Source organism: Pan paniscus, chromosome 18 (genome assembly GCF_029289425.2).
Source record: "Pan paniscus chromosome 18, NHGRI_mPanPan1-v2.0_pri, whole genome shotgun sequence".
NCBI classification, from domain to species: Eukaryota; Metazoa; Chordata; class Mammalia; order Primates; family Hominidae; genus Pan; species Pan paniscus.
In genome coordinates this window covers 23,980,995-24,000,319 of record NC_073267.2, presented here as the reverse complement: position 1 = coordinate 24,000,319, position 19,325 = coordinate 23,980,995, and the positions used below count along the sequence as shown (strand labels likewise).

At 45.8% G+C, this 19,325-nt stretch overlaps 1 protein-coding gene across 1 annotated transcript in view; it reads right to left on the bottom strand.

The window, feature by feature from the left end:
• Nucleotides 1-6,963: 6,963 nt before the first annotated feature.
• The window catches only part of LOC117977933 (otoancorin-like), a 31,685-nt gene continuing 19,323 nt past the window's right edge, over nucleotides 6,964-19,325 (bottom strand). The window contains exons 5-10 of the mRNA XM_055100023.2: nucleotides 16,894-17,036; nucleotides 16,452-16,588; nucleotides 15,833-15,930; nucleotides 11,669-11,864; nucleotides 8,410-8,476; nucleotides 6,964-7,075 (exon numbers count right to left, since the gene is read on the bottom strand). Coding sequence (XP_054955998.1) covers nucleotides 6,964-7,075; nucleotides 8,410-8,476; nucleotides 11,669-11,864; nucleotides 15,833-15,930; nucleotides 16,452-16,588; nucleotides 16,894-17,036 — 753 coding nt within the window. The remainder of the gene's footprint in view (nucleotides 7,076-8,409; nucleotides 8,477-11,668; nucleotides 11,865-15,832; nucleotides 15,931-16,451; nucleotides 16,589-16,893; nucleotides 17,037-19,325) is intronic.

The following is a 19,325-nucleotide window of genomic DNA, read 5'->3' as shown; positions in this document are numbered from 1 at the left end:
TACCATTGACACGGCAATACCTGGGAGTTACCACCCCTTTCCATGGCAATGACCTGATGACCTAAAGTTACTACCCCTTCTCTAGAAAGTTCTGCAGAAACCACCCTTGAATCTGCATATAATTAAAAGCAGGTATAAATATGACTGCAAAACTGCCCAGAGATGCCACTCTCTGCTTACAGGGTAGCCCTGCTCTGCAGGAGCCGTCATGGAGCTGTAACACTGCAGGAGCTGTAACACCACCGCTTCAGTAAAGCTGTTTTCTTCTACCTCCAGCTTGCCCTTGAATTCTTTCCTGGGCAAGGCCAAGAACCCTCACAGGCTAAGCCCCAGTTTGGAGTTCATCTACCCTGCATCAATATGACTGAGGTCTTGTTTTCTTGCTGGCTATCGACCAGAGACCTCTCTTACCTCCTAAAGACAAACCTAGGTCCTTGCCCTGTGGCCTCTCCATAGGCTTTCTCACACTTTGAGCATCTCTGACTTCAGGAAGGGCCTAGTCCCTTTTAAAGGTGCACCTGATTAGGTCAGGCCCACCCAGATGCTCTCCCTTTTGATTAACTCAAAATCAACTAACTAGTAGCCCAGTCAGGGCAGGGCTATTCCATCACATCCTCTAATTGTGCAGCACTGGAGAGGAGGAGATTGCACAGATTGTGCACACCAGGGAGCAGGGATCTTGGGGGCCATCTCAGAATTCTGCCTACCACATTTTAGTAATTGATCTCTTCTGGAATCAGTCCTTTCCTGCTCAGTCAATGTTATTTGTGGTAGGATTTAGGGTAATCAGACCTAGCCTTGGCCAATTGGTGTAACCATTGTCTGGGCCACAGTGGTCAGATCAGAAATGGGCACCTGCCTCAAGCAAGCCCAATCAGACCTAACCTGGGGACTTTTGCTGAAGTAACTAGGAAAGATCTCTCTCTCTCTCTCTCTCTCTCTCTCTCTCTGTCTCTCTCTGTCTCTCTCTCTCTTTCTTGTTATTGCGGAAGTGTTAGGCTGTAAACTTAGAGCTGATGGTGGACACCATGTGCTATGATTCAAATGACCCCCCAAAACTCATGTTGAAACTGAATCCCAAAAGTGGGAGCATTGAGAGGTGGGACCTTTAAGAAGCGATTGTATCCCTCTTGAGGGCAGAGCCTTTACTGACCACCTAATGTTTTATTAAAGCTTGTTCTCCACCACCCCTATCCCTACCATCACCATCTGGAGCTGTCGATCCTTTCCTCCAGATTTCTTTGCTCCATAATATTTATCACTATCTGATACAGGGGTGTGTGGATGTGAACATGTATATGTGTGCATGTGTGTGTTTATGGTCCGCCTCTCCCAGCCCCCAGTAGACTGTAAGCTTCATGAAAGCAGGGCTTTGTGTACTGTTGTTTCTGTAGCATGGGGTCTGCCAAAAAAGTAGGTTCTCCATAAATGTTTGTTAAATGAATATATTCTGATTCTATCTCCGCCCTCCTCCAGAATGGATCTAAAGTTTCCCAATCTTTGCCTGAGTGAGTGTCCTACTGAGTTCAATTTTGTTTCAGAAAGGACGTGTGTATGTTCACCCATACACTGCACAAATATGTAATGGACACCAGCCATGACCAGCCTACTGGGGACTGCTTGGCAGTAGCAACACGGCAGCGAACAAGACAGATGAGCCTCCTGCCCACAGAAGCTTACATTCGGGTGGAATACAGGCTGGTGAGTTGTCATGCCGATTCCTCCAACCCCAAACCCTTTCCAGTATGGCAGGTCCTGGAGCTGGACTGGCCACCATTGAGAATCCACCCAACTGCCCATCAGCATCTCAAGTTCCCTGTTGCAAGATGCCAGGGAGCATGAGAGAGGACCATGGGGGAGAGTGAGCTCTCAATGAACCTGGTGTGGCAGGGAGAAGACGAAGATGGGGCAGATCCCCAGGGGGAAGACAACTTAAGGGCAGACTTGTTGAACTAAGTTACTTCAAAGGGTCTTCCATCTTCCAGCATGAGCAGAGAAGATGACCACACACCTGGGGGAGAGTCAGATGGCTTCTTCAATTGGAACGTTCTTCCCTAAGGATGACCTAATATAGCACATGACCTGAAAATCCTTCTGGGAGACTCCAGGTAAAAGGGCCTTGATTGCACCAGGGAGAGAAGCTAAGTTGTAGATTTGGGGGAAATGAGTGTTAGAACAGTGAGTGCTCAAGGGAAGTAGTTAAGTGAGCCATGAGATACAAAGTCTGCCATGGCAAAGTAGGTGGAACCACCATGTTATGAGTATAAGCTCTGACCCTAGCTTTCCTGTGATTTCTAGGACCCTTGGTCTTGAAGATGGGAAATAAATGGGTGCATGACAGAAGTTAAAGACCATTATCGGGTATCAAGTACCATAGCACTTTTTGGAGGCAGAAGAGCTTGACAAATGGGCATAGTGTACATAGTAAATGATGGTAAGGGTAAAGGATAAAATGTATCATCTTCCTGTCATCAGAATGGGACCAGCACTGTGTAAGGTGGGCATGTTAATGACATGATATATAAGACAGCTTTTGCTACAATAACAAGGAACTCCCTAGGCCTGGCACGGTGGCTCATGCCTATAACCCCAGCACTTTGGGAGGCTAAGGCGGGTGGATTACCTGAGGTCAGGAGTTTGAGACCAGCCTGGCCATCATGGCGAAACCCTGTCTCTACCAAAAAATACAAAAATTAGCCAAGCAAGGTGGCACATGCCTGTAATCCCAGATACTCGGGAGGCTGAGGCACTAGTGGTGCTTGAACCCAGGAGGCAGAGGTTGCAGTGAGCCGAGATCACTCCACTGCACTCCAGCCTGGGTGACAAAGTGAGAGTCCATCTCAAAAAAAAATAATAACTTAAAAAAAGAGAAATAACTCTCAAATCCCAATAGATCCCTATAACAAATATTTGTTTCTTGCTTCTGAGTCTTCAGGTTGGCTGTGATTACACTGGGTTTGGCTTGGCTGAGCTCAGCTAGGTTCTGCTGAGCTCAGCTTGGCTCCAAGGTTTGGGTTGAGTTCAGGTCTGCTCCACATGTCTCTTCACATGAGAAGCAATTGCCAAGAGGTCAAGTCAAATCATGCAGCACATTTAAAACTTCTGCTGGGGGAAAAATGTTGTGTCTGCTCACATTCCAATGACCAAAGCCCAAAGTTAGAAGGGCAAGGAATTAGACTCTACCTATTGAGATGTACTACAAAGTCACATGGCAAAAAGCTTATAATTCTAATAAAGGAACTAAGCAGAATCACTAGGAGCAATCACCTAGTTCGCCACACATGGAGATGTGCCACAGGGACTCAGAGACTGGAAGGAATTCCCCAGGGCCAGAGTTCTCCTGGGAAACTACAGCCTCCACCATTGCCTCCCAGATTTCATCAGCATCTCTGTAGTCTGGCTCATCAGAGACCACAACGGAGATAAAGGCAAATAAAGACTTCAGCTGCTGGCAAGCTGCAGATATCTCCATGGATCAGCCAAGCCCATGTCTCTTTCTGAAACAATCAGTAATCGGGGAAGCGACAACAGAAAAGCGTAATACAAACTACCTATGGTATTGGAAGAATCCCAGGAATAGTTGGAGGTCTTGAATGAATTTGAAGAGGGTACTCAGTTCAAGACTACTTTAAGACACACACTTTGTAGATGTCCCAACTAGATACTGTGTGGCCTGGGAATTCTGCAATGTTTACTTTTTTTCAATTATATTATGTTATAATATATTTATAAGAAATATATATCATATATAAGATTATATATAGCTTATATATCTATATATAATATAGATATATTATATATCTGAATATAATCTTTGATATATATCTCATATATTATCTTATATATGATATATTATCATATACATGAGTTATACGTATCTCATATATATTATTTTCTTATATATATGAAATATATCTCATATATATAAGATATGAGAGCTATATGTCTCATATACAGATAGATATAGATATCTATCTACATCTATATTCCCAGGCCACACAGTGTCTAGTTGGGACATCTACAAAATGTGTGTCTTAAAGTAGTCTTGAACTGAGTACCCTCTTCAAATTCATTCAAGACCTCCAACGATTCCTGGGATTCTTCCAATACCATAGGTAGTTTGTATTACGCTTTTCTGTATATAAGATATATATCTCTCATATATGAGAGATATATATCTCATATACAGATAGATATAGATCGTTCCATCACCCAGGCTGGAGTGCAGTGGCACAATCATAGTTCATTGCAGCCTCAAAATTCTGGGCTCAACCGATCCTCCCACTTCAGCCTCCTGAGTGGCTGGGACTACAGGTGTGTGCCACCAGGCAGGGGCTAATTTTTCATTTTTTGGAGACAGAGTCTCACTCTGTTGCCCAGACTCAGATGTAGTGGTGCAATCTCAGCTCACTGCAACCTCCACCTCCCAGGTTCAAGCAATTCTCCTGCTTAGCCTCCCAAGTAGCTGGGACTACAGGCATGTGCAACCACTCCCAGCTAATTTTTTGTATTTTACTAGAGACGAGGTTTCACCATGTTGCCCAGGCTGGTCTTGAACTCCTGAGCTCAGATACCTGCCCGCCTCAGCCTCCTAAAATACTGGGATTACAGGAGTGACCCACCCACTGCCCCCAGCCTTTTTTTTTTTTTTTTTTTTTTTTTTTTTTTTTTTGGTAGGGACAGGATTTCCCTATGTTGCCCATGCTGGACATGAAATCCTGACCTCAAGTGATCCTCCTGCCTCAGCCTCCCAAAGTGCTAAGATTATAGGTATGAGCCACCACACCTGGCCCAATATTTCTAAATGCCCCTCAAGAGGCAAAAGTGGGCAAAGGACTTTTAAGGACAAAAAATGCCTAGTATTGAATATTAAGTTGTTTACTGTGTTGTAACTCTCTTCCATGACTTCAGTAAAGCGGAGTAAACACACACATGCCCCAAGACACAGTAACCTCTGTTTGGTAGTACAGCCCATCACAAGCAGCTGTGGCTGAACCCCTGGGTACCAGGACTAGAGAAGATAACTTCATTGTAAGTTCCACTGGATGTTAGGCTGAAGTTGCAGCCCCCATCAAGCCAGGCTTGGTGTCTGGAGCGGGCCTGAAGGTAGAGATTCTGCAAAAGGATCTAACTGGGGTGATATTCAAAAAATTTAGAAGCCAGAATGGCACAGGTCCTGACCGATAAGAACCAAAGCCAACATGCTGTGATCTGCATACAAGTGCCAGTGATCCCTGCCTCCAGCTGAGGAGGGCTGTGAAGGATGGAGGCTAGAAATCCATCAGGAGAGCTGACATTGAAAGGTGAATGGGAGCAGCACCTGCCAGCGTGACCTGCTGCTTTCCTGCATGCAAAGGACTGCGCATTTCAACCTGAGACCCTGGGGTTCCTGCAGGGCATCAGCTAGATTTGTCTTCCTGCCTGGGGTGATCACCAATTATATGTGCTGTGAGGCAAACTGTCCTCCTGCCAGAGGAGGAGGTGAAGGGATTTACAGAATCTCTCTCTGATCTGACTTATTAGAAAAGTTAAAGGACATCCGTCCAGGAGGCAGCACAGTGCAGAGATAAAGAAGTCAGGATTCAAATTTGTCCTATCTGGGAAGCTTAGACAAGAGCTCCTTAACCTCTCTCACACTCAGTCCCCTTATCTGGAAAATGGGAATCCTACCAGTGCCTACCCAGCAGGAGCATGGCCACAATGAAATGAGCTAATGACACAGTGAAAGCCCTTAGACAGCCTGACCCAGAGTCAGCCCTCTGTAATGGGAGTCATTATTCAAGATGGGAGGAAAGAAACAGGAATTAGATCAGAAAGAGATGAAATACAAAAGCTACATGAAGTTGGCAGTGTGAAGCCTGACTCACAGGAGAGTGGATTTTGTTACTGTTTGCTTTTTCTTGTCCAGGATAATCCAAGACCGGCAGAAAGTGAGAATACCGATTGAGATCCAAGGACATCCTCATGGGAGTCTGTGCAGACACGTTCTCATCAAGAACCCCTCTCCAAGCAGCTGGTCCAGCCCAGCTAAACTGGGGGCTGCTGTTTGTAAGAAAATTAATGTTCTGGGCCAAGCACGGTGGCTCATGCCTGTAATCTCAGCACTTTAGGAGGCCAAGGCAGGCGGATCACTTGAGGCCAGGAGTTCAAGACCAGCCTGGCCAACGTGGTGAAATCCCGTCTCCACCAAAGATGCAAAACTTAGCTGGGCATGGTGACGCATGCCTGTAATCCCAGCTACTCAGGAGGCTGAGGCAGGAGAATCACTTGAACCCGGGAGGTGGATGTTGCAGCGAACCAAGATCATGCCACTCCACTCCAGCCTGGGTGACAGAGTGAGGCTCCATCTCAAAAACAAAAACAAAAAAATTAATGTTCTGTACCTGAGGAGCACCCATTTGCTGCCACTTCCCTGCCAGGATGAAGGAAAACCAAGTCAGACATTAAATAACACGTGCAGGATCACACCTTTCACACTGCAGTCTTAGTTTTCTATAAAACCACGTGACCTCTGAAAATACACTCCAGCCTCTGCAACACCTACTCATGACGCTTTGTAAAATCCACCGCGTTTTAGGGACACCAAGATTTTCGGAAACATGCAGTTTTCTTACCTCCAGATGAGATGTCTACTGTGGTTAGGTGACTAGGAGGAGAACCCAAGGTGTGCTGATGGCAGAACAGAAGCACCTAGGATGCCACCAGGGAAACGCCCTGACACGCAGCTGTGATGCTGTCTTCGAGAAGGTGTTTGCAAACACCGCTGCTGCCCCCCTTCCCTGAGCCCTGACTTCCTAAACCTAAGGCTAAAAGCATCCTGGCAATTCCCGGAAGTCACTTCATTCTAGCAGGATCGAGCCAGTGGGTGGAGTTTTCTCAGCCCGCCAGGATCACATCAGTGACTGACTTACCCAATGTACTTTTATTTTTTATTTCAACCAATTCCCCAAAGCCCAGAGCAACTTAAAACCAGAAGAGCCACCACCATCTCCACCAAAAACAGAGAATATTTTGAGAGTTTAATGATAACTTCACAGCCATCCATTCAGCTGAGTCCCAAGGAAATGGAAGACACCTGAAAAATGTATTTTTAAATTGATTTAACATTGAGCCATGTTAAATGTTTTAATTTCCAACCAATGCAGTGCCCACCAAAACATCAATTAGTCCCAGCAATCAGGCAAGAATACTGGCTTCTGCTCAGGGATTCATTTATTTCAGCTCTGCTAAATATTGTAGAGGAGAAATCCAATGTAGCCTGTAGCTTCAAGAAAGTGAAATTAAGCCCAAGTAGAAACTAGATGAGGCCCTGGCTAAAATGGTGCCTTTTCTTGCACTGCCTCTCTCTGGTATCTCTCTAAAGTGAGGGCAGCAACTTGATTGTAAGGGTCTCGTGCTGTTAACAGAAAACACCCTTCCTTCCCCACAGGTTCTCTGTCTCCAAGCTGGAAAACAAAAGAGGCTGCAATGGGACAGAGAAGGGCTTCCTGCTGAGCAGATGAGTGGGCTTAAGAATTTGCAAGATCAAAAATCAAAACAATTAAACCCATGGAGATAGAGTAGAAGGAGAGTGAACAGAGGCTGGGAAGGGTAATGGGAGAGTTGGTGGGGAGGAGGCAGATGGTTAACGGGTACAAAAAAAACAGAAAGATGAGTAAGACCTACTCTTCCATAGCACAACAGGATGACTATAGTCAACAGTAATTTTTTTTTTTTTGAGATAAAGTCACTCTGTCACCCAGGCTAGAGGGCAGTGGCATGGTCTCTGCCCACTGCAACTTCTGCCTCCTCGGTTCAAGCGATTCTCCTGCCTCAGCCTCCCGAGTAGCTGGAATTACAGGCGCACACCACCATGTCCAGCTAATTTTTGTATTTTTATAGAGATGGGGTTTCACCATGTTGGCCAGGCTGGTCTTGAACTCCTGACCTCAGGTGATCCACCTGCTTCGGCCTCCCACAGTGCTGGGATTACAGGCGTGAGCCACTGCACCCGACCCTATAGTCAATAGTAATTTAATCGCACATTTTAAAATAACTAAAAGAGTACAGTTGGATTGTTTGTAACACAAAGGATAAAGGTTTGAGGTAATGGATACCCCATTTTACATGATGTGATTATTACACATCGCATGCCTGTATCAAAACATCTCATGTACCCCATAAATATATATACCTACCATGTACTAACGAAAATTAAAATTTAAAAAAATTAAAAATAATTTGCAAGATCATTTTTAATAATTATTTTTCATTTGGGGTGCATTTTCACCATCAAGGCCCCAGGGTTTCCCTACCCTAGATGAGGGTCTGGATCCAGGGAACATTGTCCCACCATCTGGAGCATCCTGTCTCTACACACGTTGGCCAGCTGCTTGGGGCAACACAGGACGATGCGCTCAGGCCACTCACCACAGGAGCTTGGCCATTAGAACCAGCAGGGGACAACCAAGCCAAAGACCCCACGACTGGAGAGCTCCTAAAAGCAAATACAAAATAAGAGTACACATGAAGTTCTGACAGCAAGCAGAAGGTAGACACATCATGTCCAACTCCCCGAGTCTCTGGGACCACTTGATGCAGAGCCTTGAATTGTTCGTCTCTTAAATGGGAACAATGACCCCCAAAGAGGAGGAGGGGTGGGGGAGTGAGAATTAAATGAGATTGTGTCAGTCAACATGTACTAGGGAGCTTGTTAGAAACACCAATTCCAGGATCCCCTGGAGATTCTGATTTAGCAAGTCTGCCAGGAGACCCAGGAATTTGTATTTTAAGCATCTCTCCCAGGTGATTCTGATGATTAAGCAACTTTAGGAAAGAAAAGATTAGGGCTCTGGTCCATAGGAAGGGTTCATCCAATGGCAGCCCTCACTTAGGCCCTTGGGGTGAATGAAGGAGGGGCATCCAGGATCTTGCCCAGCCAGGGACATGCAGGGAACATCTTTTTAAGGGGCCCTCATCACTTTCTGACACTGCTGTTTCAAGGGAAAACTGGTCACACCTTTCTGCAGGGGATTTGACAACATCCATTAAAAAAAAAAAAATTGAAGACAGTCTCGCTCTGTCACCCAGGATGGAGTGCAATGGCGCCATCTCGGCTCACTGTAGCCTCTGTCTCCCAGGTTCAAGCGATTCCTCTGCCTCAGCTTCCCTAGTAACTGGGACTAAGGCATGTGCCACCACACCTGGCTAATTTTTGCATTTTTAGTAAAGATGGGGTTTCACCATGTTGGCCAGGCTCATCTCAAACTTCTAACCCCAAGTGATCCACCTGCCTCAGCCTCCCAAAGTGCTGGGATTACAGGCATAAGCTGCCACATCCGACCAACATCCATCAAAATTATAAATGCAGACCCTGTGATCTAGCAATCTCACTTTGAAGAGTTTATCCTACAGACATACTGCACAGATGCAAATTATATCAGGTCAGGAGCTGCAGCATTGTTCATAACAGCCAAAAAAAAAAAAAGAAACAACTGCAAGGTCCATCTACAGACCTCTGGTTGAATACAGTTACGGCATAGCCATAAAACCAACAATGGCACAGCTCCTGTGCACAGATACAGAACTCCCTCCAAAGTATATGGTTAGGTGAAAAATACAAGGTGCAGAATAAGGTGTATAATAAGCTTTTGTGAAAAGTGCAGAGATCATCTATATTTGATTTGCTGTGTATGCATAGAATATCTCTGGACAAATACACAAGAAGCTGCTAACATTGGTTGCCTCTGGGGAGGGAACAGGGTGGCTGGGGGACAGGGGCTGGAGGAAAAGATTTCACCACATGCCTTTCAGACTTTATATATTCGGAACCCTGTGCATTATCTATTGCACATATTATCTATTCATGCAAAACGCTATAACATTTACAAATAACTTTTAAATATATGCATATCATATTTCAATGGAAAGTTTTTTTGGTTGCTGTTTGTTTGTTTGTGATGGAGTTTTGCTCTTTTGCCCAGGCTGGAGTGAACTGGCATGATCTCAGCTCACTGCAACCTCTGCCCCCAGTGTTCAAGCAACTCTCCTGCCTTAGCCTCCCGAATAGCTGGGATTACAGGTGCCCCCCACCACACCCGGCTAATTTTTGTATTTTTAGTAGAGACGGGGTTTTGCCATGTTGGCCAGGCTGGTCTCAAAACTCCTGACCTCAGGTGATCCGCCCACCTCGGCCTCCCAAAGTGCTAGGATTACAGGCATAAGCCAATGTGCCCAGCCTCGATGAAAAGTGTTTTAAAGTAATAATATAATACATCAAAAGGCATGATTTATGTTTTCAAGTGCCACCTCTGGCCACTTGTGGCTGCAGAAATGGGGAATACTCCAATTCACCATCCCTATGTGAAGGCAGGATAGGGAGACATTCAAGTCAGGAAAAGGTGGAGTGGAGGTTTTAGTCAAGCACCAAGTCCTCTGACTTCTCTGGGCACTTGCCCATGCCGGTACCTACTCCTGAGACACTGTCTACCTCGCTAAGCCCATCTTCTTCTCACCTTGTGTCTCACCTGAGACATCACTGACTTTAGGAGGTTTCCTGACCCATGTGTGTTCCCCATCTCAGCACCCAGCACCTGCCTCATGTTCACCAGGGTACATGTCTTCCCTCCCTGCCAGGCTGCACCGAGAGCTCAATGAGGGCAGGGAACATCTCTGTTCCCCATCTTGTTAGAAGCTATCTCCCCAGAGCATGGTCCAAATGTGGTGTTAAGAACAGAAGGCACCACAAAGAAGTGAGAAAGTGAAGGGGAAATGGGGAGAGCTGTAAGAAAGGCATGGGGGAGAAAAAGGAAAGAAGGCCATGTTCCCAGGATCCAATGCCACTCCCTGGGGAGGCTTCTCTATCTTAGCTCAGCCCTCAGTCACTATCACCCTCCCTGGTCTTGTCAGATTTGAAATATCTTCTTCATTTACAAGAGGGCCTTATCTATCTTGCTCACCTCTGTATTCCCAGCCCCTACTGCGGACTTGGAACATAGTAGGTGCCCAGTAAACATGGGTTGAATTAATTAATATTGGACAGGCCAGGCTTGGTGGCTCACGCCTGTAATCCCAACACTTTGGGAGGCTGAGGTGGGCAGATGACCTGAGGTCAGGAGTTCAAGACCAGCTTGGCCAACATGGTGAAGCCCCATCTCTACTAAAAATACAAAAATTAACCAGGTGTGGTGGCGCACACCTGTGATCCTATCTACTGGGAGGCTGAGGTGGGAGGATCGCTTGAGCCTGGGAGGTGGAGGTTGCAGTGAGCCGAGATCGCGGCACTGCACTCCAGCCTGGGCGACAGGGCGAGACTCTGAGTCAAAATAATAATAATAATAATAATAATAATAGTTCATTATTATTGGATAGTGAGGAGGGAGTTTGCAAAGGAGCGGCTAAAATGAAATTAGTCCTGAGATTCTGATGTTATGCGTTCTGGGTAGGGGCGGGAGAACTGGAAGATGTTTAATGCCCCCCACCCAAGGGCAGCCATAGTTGACAATCACTAATTCTGAAGCTTGGTAGGGAAGCTTGATAGGGACTTTGGGTTTTTCACTGAGGGCAGAATCCCCAGTGACTGTCAGAGACCTCGCTCTGAATCTTAAGAACCTCCCCACCCCAGGCCTGACAGGGAGGACAAGGAAGGAGAGTGGGGCTGGGACGCGGGGCAGAGGGCGGCTCTGCTCACCTGCGGGAGAACGCGAGGATGAGGTTCTAGTGGGACCGGCGCTAGCGGGCGCGTCCTGCCAGGAGTGAGTCTTGGCGCCATCTAGCGCCTGCTGGAGGCTCTGCAGCTGCAGTGGACTGAGCCGCCGGCGCTGGGCGTGGGTCACCGCCGCGGCGTTCTCCGGACCCAGGGAGGCGATCTGCTCCGCGGACAGCTCCTGCAGGAGGCAAAGGGGCAGCACCCTCACACGGGGCCCCTCCCCGTATTTCCCACATCTCGGGCGTCCGCGCAAGATGCACACAACTTTGTCATCCCCTTGTGTGTATCATGTGTGGTCCTCTTTAAGATATTTCCTTAAAATTAGATCACTCTTGCACTACCAAAGTAAATGCATTTAAAAATAGAAAATTTAAAATGGAAGTTTCCAAAAATGGAAAGCCGGCAGACTTGCCATAAGCAAGCATTAAATAGGAGCCGCAAAATAAAAATAAAACAATATTGTTGAATCCTAGCTAGATTTGTCCGCCAACAATATCTGAACCCCTGGCCTCTTGAAAAAAAAAGAGAGAGAGAGAGAATATAAAATGTACTATACAGAGTTAAATTGACGCTTCCTTCTTGAGGTATTTAGAAGTACTAATGGAGAGTTGAAAAGGGAAGCATGATTTCCTCCCTATGTGGCAATGTTGTTTAATGCAATGCAAGACAGCTTCCCAGTGCTTCAAGTCTTCCACCTCCTGAAACACTGATGTGGAGGGGGAAACACAGGCCTTAAAGATCAGAGGCCTGAATTCGAGCCCCTGCTTTGCCACATACTTGCTGTGTCACCTTGAAGAAATTACACAGCCTCCCTGGGCTTTGGGGATAAATGTGAGACGGCATAGAGAACTCATCTCCTCTGCTGACTGATTCTGATCCTTTGGTTTGACTGCCTGAGCACCATGTGATGAGCTCTGTGAGGGCTCCATGGAGGGAAAATGCAGTCATCTATTGGTGATATCTGCTATGGACAACATGAGTTGGAAATTCTGCCGGCCAGACTATGTCTTCAAGGACTGTGAACAAGGTGTCTTCTGAAGTCACTTCCAGATCAAAGGACTTGGTGACTCGTTCCAATGGGACTGGAATACGAAGGGGACTCTATATCATCATGTTTATTTTCTAAAGGCCCTGAAGAATCTGGGAAAGATGCTTATGCTCCCTCATCCCTCCCTCTCCTGTCAGTCACCCTCTCCTCCTCTTTTGTCCAGGTAGATACTTCCCTGGAATCATATCCCTCTGTGTAAAGCCCTTCCAGGAACCCCACTCCAGAACACAGTTCAGGCTCCTGGAAAAAACTCTGCCCACCTCTCCAGCCTCCACATGGCATTCTTCACTCCAGGAGAGTGGGTGCCAATATTTACAGTTCCCTAGAGGCAGCATCTTTCTGTGCACCTCCTTCTGCCTGGAACACTGTTTCTTCTTCATCGCCAGCTGTTCTCCAAGATTCAGCATCTGGTCGGTCAAGCGCCATGGCTCATGCCTACAATCCCAGCACTTTAGGAGGCTGAGGCAGAATGATTAACGGAGCTCAGGAGTTCGAGACCAGCCTGGGCAACACAGTGAGACCCCCCTTCTCTACAAAAAGTTTTTTTAATTAGCCAAGTGTGTAGTCCTAGTTACTTAGGCTGACGTGAGAGGATTGCTTGAGCCCAGGGGATCAAGGGTGCAGTGAGCCATCATTGTGCCACTGCACTCCCTTGGGCAACAGAGTGAGATTTTGTCTCAAAAAAATTAAAACTCAGCATCACCTCCTCTCCTCTCACTACACACACACACACACACACACACACACACACACACACACACACACACACACGGTGGGGTGGTCACAGAGGTACTTTTTTGGCTTCCATATACCATTAACACAGAGTCTGTATTCTAAAAATTATCTCTTTTATCAATGTTGCTGACTTGCGACCCACAGGCCAGATTGAATCTCTAGGCCTACGGCACTGTGTTTTCAAAAATAAATTCAGATTGGCTGCCAACATTTAATTATCAAGCAATTCCATATGAAAATGAAGATTTCTGACTTCTCGAAAAAAGTGAAAAGGAAAATTCAGCAATCCTGGGCCCACATGGCCACACTGCATGAATGTGCTAGGAATGAGAAGCAGCCTCCACATTTAGACAGGGTTCTCCAGTTCACTTCGGTCTCTACCCAGCCTACTGCACCTTATGTTACCTTTTAGGCCCCTGAAGGCACTATGTGATAACCCCTTCACCTGTGCATCCTTAGGTGCACCTACCCTGGAGCCTGCCACAATGTAGGTGATCAGTAGGGATTTCTGGAATAGATAAATACCTGTACAAGGAAGCAGCACAACAGCACTCCAAACAAGACCAAGAGAAAGTGCTTAGCAAAATGCCAGCATCCAAGACCAAGCTGCTTGTCCCATGCAGAGTGCCCCAGAGGGGAAGCAGGTATTTGCTCAATGGCTTTGAGGACTGCTATTTATTGCCCTCAAACAGCTATTATGCCTGCAATGTGCTCGGAACTGTCCAGGATGCTGAAGTGATTGAAGGTCGGCTTTCTTTTTTTTTTTTTTGAGACAGAGTCTCGCTCTGTCGCCCAGGCTAGCGTGTAGTGGAGCGATCTTGGCTCACTGCAAGCTCCGCCCCCCGGGTTCACGCCATTCTCCTGCCTCAGCCTTCCGAGTAGCTGGGACTACAGGCACACGTGACCACCCCAGCTAATTTTTTTGTATTTTTAGTAGAGACAGGGTTTCACCATGTTAGCCACGATGGTCTCAATCTCCTGACCTTGTGATCCACCCTCCTCAACCTCCCAAAGTGCTGGGATTACAGGTGTGAGCCACTGCACCCGGCCTCGGCTATCTTTCTTGAAATGAACAAGTGATGTGGCACTGGGGGAGTTTGTCGAGCCTGGTTTGTGTGTTTTATCCAGAAGTGCTGGACAAAATGTGTTCCCACATTACGCAGCAAACAGGAACACCAGAATCACTGCCTCCTCATCAGAGCAGACTATTCCCACCAAACACTCCCCTAATCTTGTATACAGACAGAAAAAAGGGTCGCAAGGTCATTAGATACCCTGCTTCCCTTCCTTCAAATGATCCAATTTCACCCTCTCAATTTTTTCATAGCAGTTTTTCACCTGTCCTCTTGTGATTTTCCTAATACTTTTCTTTAAATCAACTAAAAATATATATATATAGAAATATATATATATAGAGAGAGAGAGAGAGAGATGGTTTCGCTCTTGTTGCCCAGGCTGGAGTGCAATGGTGTGGTCTTGGCTCATTGCAACCTCTGTCTCCCGGGTTCAAGTGATTCTCCTGCCTCAGCCTCCCAAGTAACTGGGATTACAGGCATCCACCACCACGCCCAGCTAATTTTGTATTTTTCATAGAGATGGGGTTTCACCACGTTGGCCAGGCTGGTCTCAAACTCCTGACCTCAGGTGATTGGCCTGTCTCAGCCTCCCAAAATGTTGGGATTACAGGTGTGAGCCACCATGCCTGACCTAAATCAACTAAAATATTTTTATTTAATTATATCTTAAAAGGAAATGTTACAGAGGTCCACAATCCCTCATCTGCAATTCCGAAGTCCAAAAATAATCTGAAAACTGCAAGTTTTCCCCCAAAGTTTAAGTCAAACTTATTTATCAGCAAAACTTGACCTGAAGTAATGTGAGGCTATTTATTTATAGTCTCTATTTATTCCAATTAGTGTGGCTTGTCACAGATTTCTTCACAGAAATATTAATGTGTTTGCTTACAAGGTGCTTCCCCAGACACTGCTGGGGGTATGAAGTTACATACAGTAAATGTACAGGGTGATCTTTTCAAAATCTGAGAAATTCTGATTTCTGAACTATATCTGTCCCCAGGGGTTTTTGTAAGGGTTTATGAACCTGTCATACCACCATAAGTAGAAAATCAGTACCACCTGCTAGAAGAAGAGAAGATGACCATAAAAATAAATATAATTAAACTACATATTGTAATTTTAAGAAAAAATGTTTTTTAAAAACACCTAAACTCACACAGATCTCCTCTGACCCCATCAGCAGAGCCTGGTCACAAGCCTCTAAATTCCAAGGCCCATCACCTGTTTCCCTGTGTGATTTGAAATGGGGTCAAGCTCCCATTTCTCCTTGAAGAACTGAGCACCTACTTTGAATATCTCATCAGGAAGGCATTTTATTGCTGATGGCTGGAAATATGGCATCAAATCCTTGTCAAGCATCCGGAGCTCTGCCTTAGTTAATCCAGCTGGGGAGAAAAAGGAATCACGGGGGTTTAGTTCAAGCCATCAGAACTCCGCTTGTTTTATTAATGGTGCTGCATAATGCTCAGATCTGAGTGTTCTAGGCAGGCATCATTCCTTACAAAAGGCCCTGGAAATCACACTGGGGAATCAAGTTCCTTCATCAACTCAGAAAAAAAAAATGTGGGTCACATTAGCCCTGATTGGCCTCCTACAGTGAAACGTATGCCCAGAAGGAACTTCAATTTACACACTTTCAAATTTTGTATAAACCTACTTAGGGGCCAATTAAATCACATTCTAAACTAGCGGTTTTCCAAACTTTAGTGTACACAAGAATCTCCAAAAGAGCTTGTTTTAAAAGCAGATTTGCAGACCCACCCTCTGCAACTTCAAATCATGAAATGTAGGTTCTACTGTAACGCCACTGATGTTTGCTACACATGGCCAAGGATAATGTTTTATTTTGTGTCCCCACATTTGAGTTTGGAAAGGGAGAGAAAGGTATGCTCAGGGTGAGTCTTACCTGCAATGGTCCCAAGCTCCTGCAAGACAGAACTGGTCCACTCAGTGGGATCCCCAAACACAACTTCAGCCTTCCTCTTAAACTCGGCTAAGACATGTGTGCTGCAGAGCAGGGTCCCAATTCTGGCCACTACCACCCTGGTAGTGGTTAAAGAGGGAGGGATATAATATGAGCTTGGACTCTTCAGCCAAAAACACACACACACACACACACACACAAACACACACACACACACACACACACACACACACTGCACAGTAGGCTCAGCAGGGACAGCAGATCTAGCTTATCCCATTAGCCCAGTGAGATTTTAGCCCAGAAAGGTGCCAAGTGTCAGGAGGTGGAATATCTGGATGGATGGATGGATGGATGGATGGATGGATGGATGGATGGATGGATGAATTAACCCATTTGCCATTTTGCACATTCATATTTTAGTTACCTGAATTCTGAGATCTTTATAAGTGGGATTTCAGTGATGTTTATAGCACACAGGTTTGCACCAAGTCCTACCAAATGAAAGCTCTTCAGGTCCTGGATACTGTATCCTGAATCATCCAGGTACCCTTGCAAAATGGATTCAGCCTAAAAAATAGTAAGAATAAAAGATAAACCATCCAGGAATGATCAAGGTCCCCAGGCCTGAGGGGATAAATAAGCTGTTGCTGTAGTCTCCTGACTGATCTCCCATCCTACTCCTCTGGAATCCCCACTCCAAACCATCCTGGCCTCTGCATCCAAGTTCATGTCCTTAAGATACTACTTCAACTGAGTATGTCCCCTAATCTATGGAAGTGTCTTCAGGCAACGAATCTCTTACATCCTTCACCAATATTAAAGGCACTTGTGTCCTGTGTGTCTGCTGCTTATTTCCTTCAGTCACTCTTATGACCTTCAGACAGTTTGGACATACAACTTCTTCTGCATCAGGATCCAAACTTTTCCAGCATCTTTTTCCACAACGTTTCTTCTCCCTTTTTTTTTTTTTTTTTTCGTTTTTTGGAGACGGAGTCTTGCTCTGTCACCCAGGCTGGAGTGCAGTGGCACAGCTCGCTGCAACCTCCACCTCCCCAGGTTCAAGCAATTCTCGTGTTTTAGACACCCAAGTAGCTAGAATTACAGGTGCACATCACCACATCTGGCTTTTTGTATTTTTTGTAGAGACGGGGTTTCACCATGTTGCCCAGGCTGGTATCAAACTCCTGACCTCAAGTGATCCACCCACCTCAGCCTCCCAAAGTGCTGGGATTATAGGCATGAGCCACCGCACCCAGCCTTTCCACAACCTCCAACAAAACCTTATAATTTCCTGTCTCTTTGCCTTTGTTCAAACCAGTCCTTTCATCTGAAATGCCCTTCTGCACTTCCAAGTGCAGACATTCTTTTTTTTTTTTTTTGGTTCAACTCAAATGTCACCTTCTTCATGAGGTTTCAGCCAGAATGATTTTTTCTTCCTCTATGGTCCTACAGAAATATGTTTACCCCTTAATGATTTTTTCTTCCTCTGTGGTCCTACAGAAATATGTTTACCCCTTCAATTCCAATGTTTACTCTTCAATTCCAAGAGTAGCACACAAAATGCTTTGGTGTTAAACTATTTTAAACGAAGCCTTGATTTAAGGCGGCTGACACATAAGTCTCCATAATTCTAGCACAGTGGCTATTCATCATTCATAACTTCCTCTGGAGAACCACCTCTCTTGTATTCCTGCTTCATGTGGTTCAGTCAAAGCTAACTGCACCAAGTTCCAGGAGTGATGAATTTCAATTCATACCTTAGCCTAGCTGCAGTCACTGGTTCTGGATTGGACATGTGATTTAACCAGAGTCAACCAGAACTTTGAGTGGAGCATTAGGGGAAGAGCTTTCTTTACTCTGGACTTGAACTTAGAAGGATATACACAAGGATCTGCTGGAACCTACCACATGCAGGCATAGAGCCTGTCTCTCAATGAAGCCAACACAAGGAAAAGCAAAGTTCAAAAACATGATAAGAGACAGATTCCCACCCAGAGTGTTGAAGATCCTGGATCCAGCTGTATCTGAACACTACCCCTGAACTTTCCAGTAATGGGAGTCAATAAATTCCTTTTTTTTTTTTTTTTTTGAGACAAGGTCTCACTCTGTCACCCAGCCTGGAGTGCAGTGGCATGATCTCTGCTCACTACAACCTCTCTCTCCCAGGTTCAAGCGATTCTCATGCCTCAGCCTCCCCAGTAGCTGGGATTACAGGCAGGCGTGAACATGCCTGGCTGATTTTTGTATTTTTAGTAGAGAAGTAGTTTCACTGTTGGCCAGGCTGGTCTCAAACTCCTGACCTCAAGTGATCTGCCCATCTCAGCCTCCCAAAGTTCTAGGACTACAGGTATGAGCCACTGCATACTGCACCCAGCCCCTTTATTTGTTCAAGCCAGTTTGTGTTGGGTTTTCTGCCACTTGTAACTAAACATGTGCTGATTCATTTTATCTACCTATGTAGGACCTGAGGAGGCATCCAAGCCAATCCTATGAAGATCAGCTACAAAATAAAGTCTGGGCTGGGCACGGTGGCTCACACCTGTAATCCCAGCACTTTGGGAGGCCGAGGCAGGAGGATCACTTAAAGTCAGGAGTTTAAGACCAGCCTGGCCGACATGGTGAAAGCTTGTCTCTACCAAAAAAATACAAAAATTAGCCAGGCATGGTGGCACGTGCCTGTGGTCCCAGCTACTTGGGAGGCTGAGGTGGGAGGATTGCTTGAGCCTGGGAGGTGGAAGTTGCAGTGATCCAAGATTGTGCCACTGCACTCCAGCCTGGGTGACAGAGTGAGACTCTGTCTCACAAAATAAAGTCTGGTTCCTTCAGTGCTCATGGGAGCAAGTAAAAGAGATTATA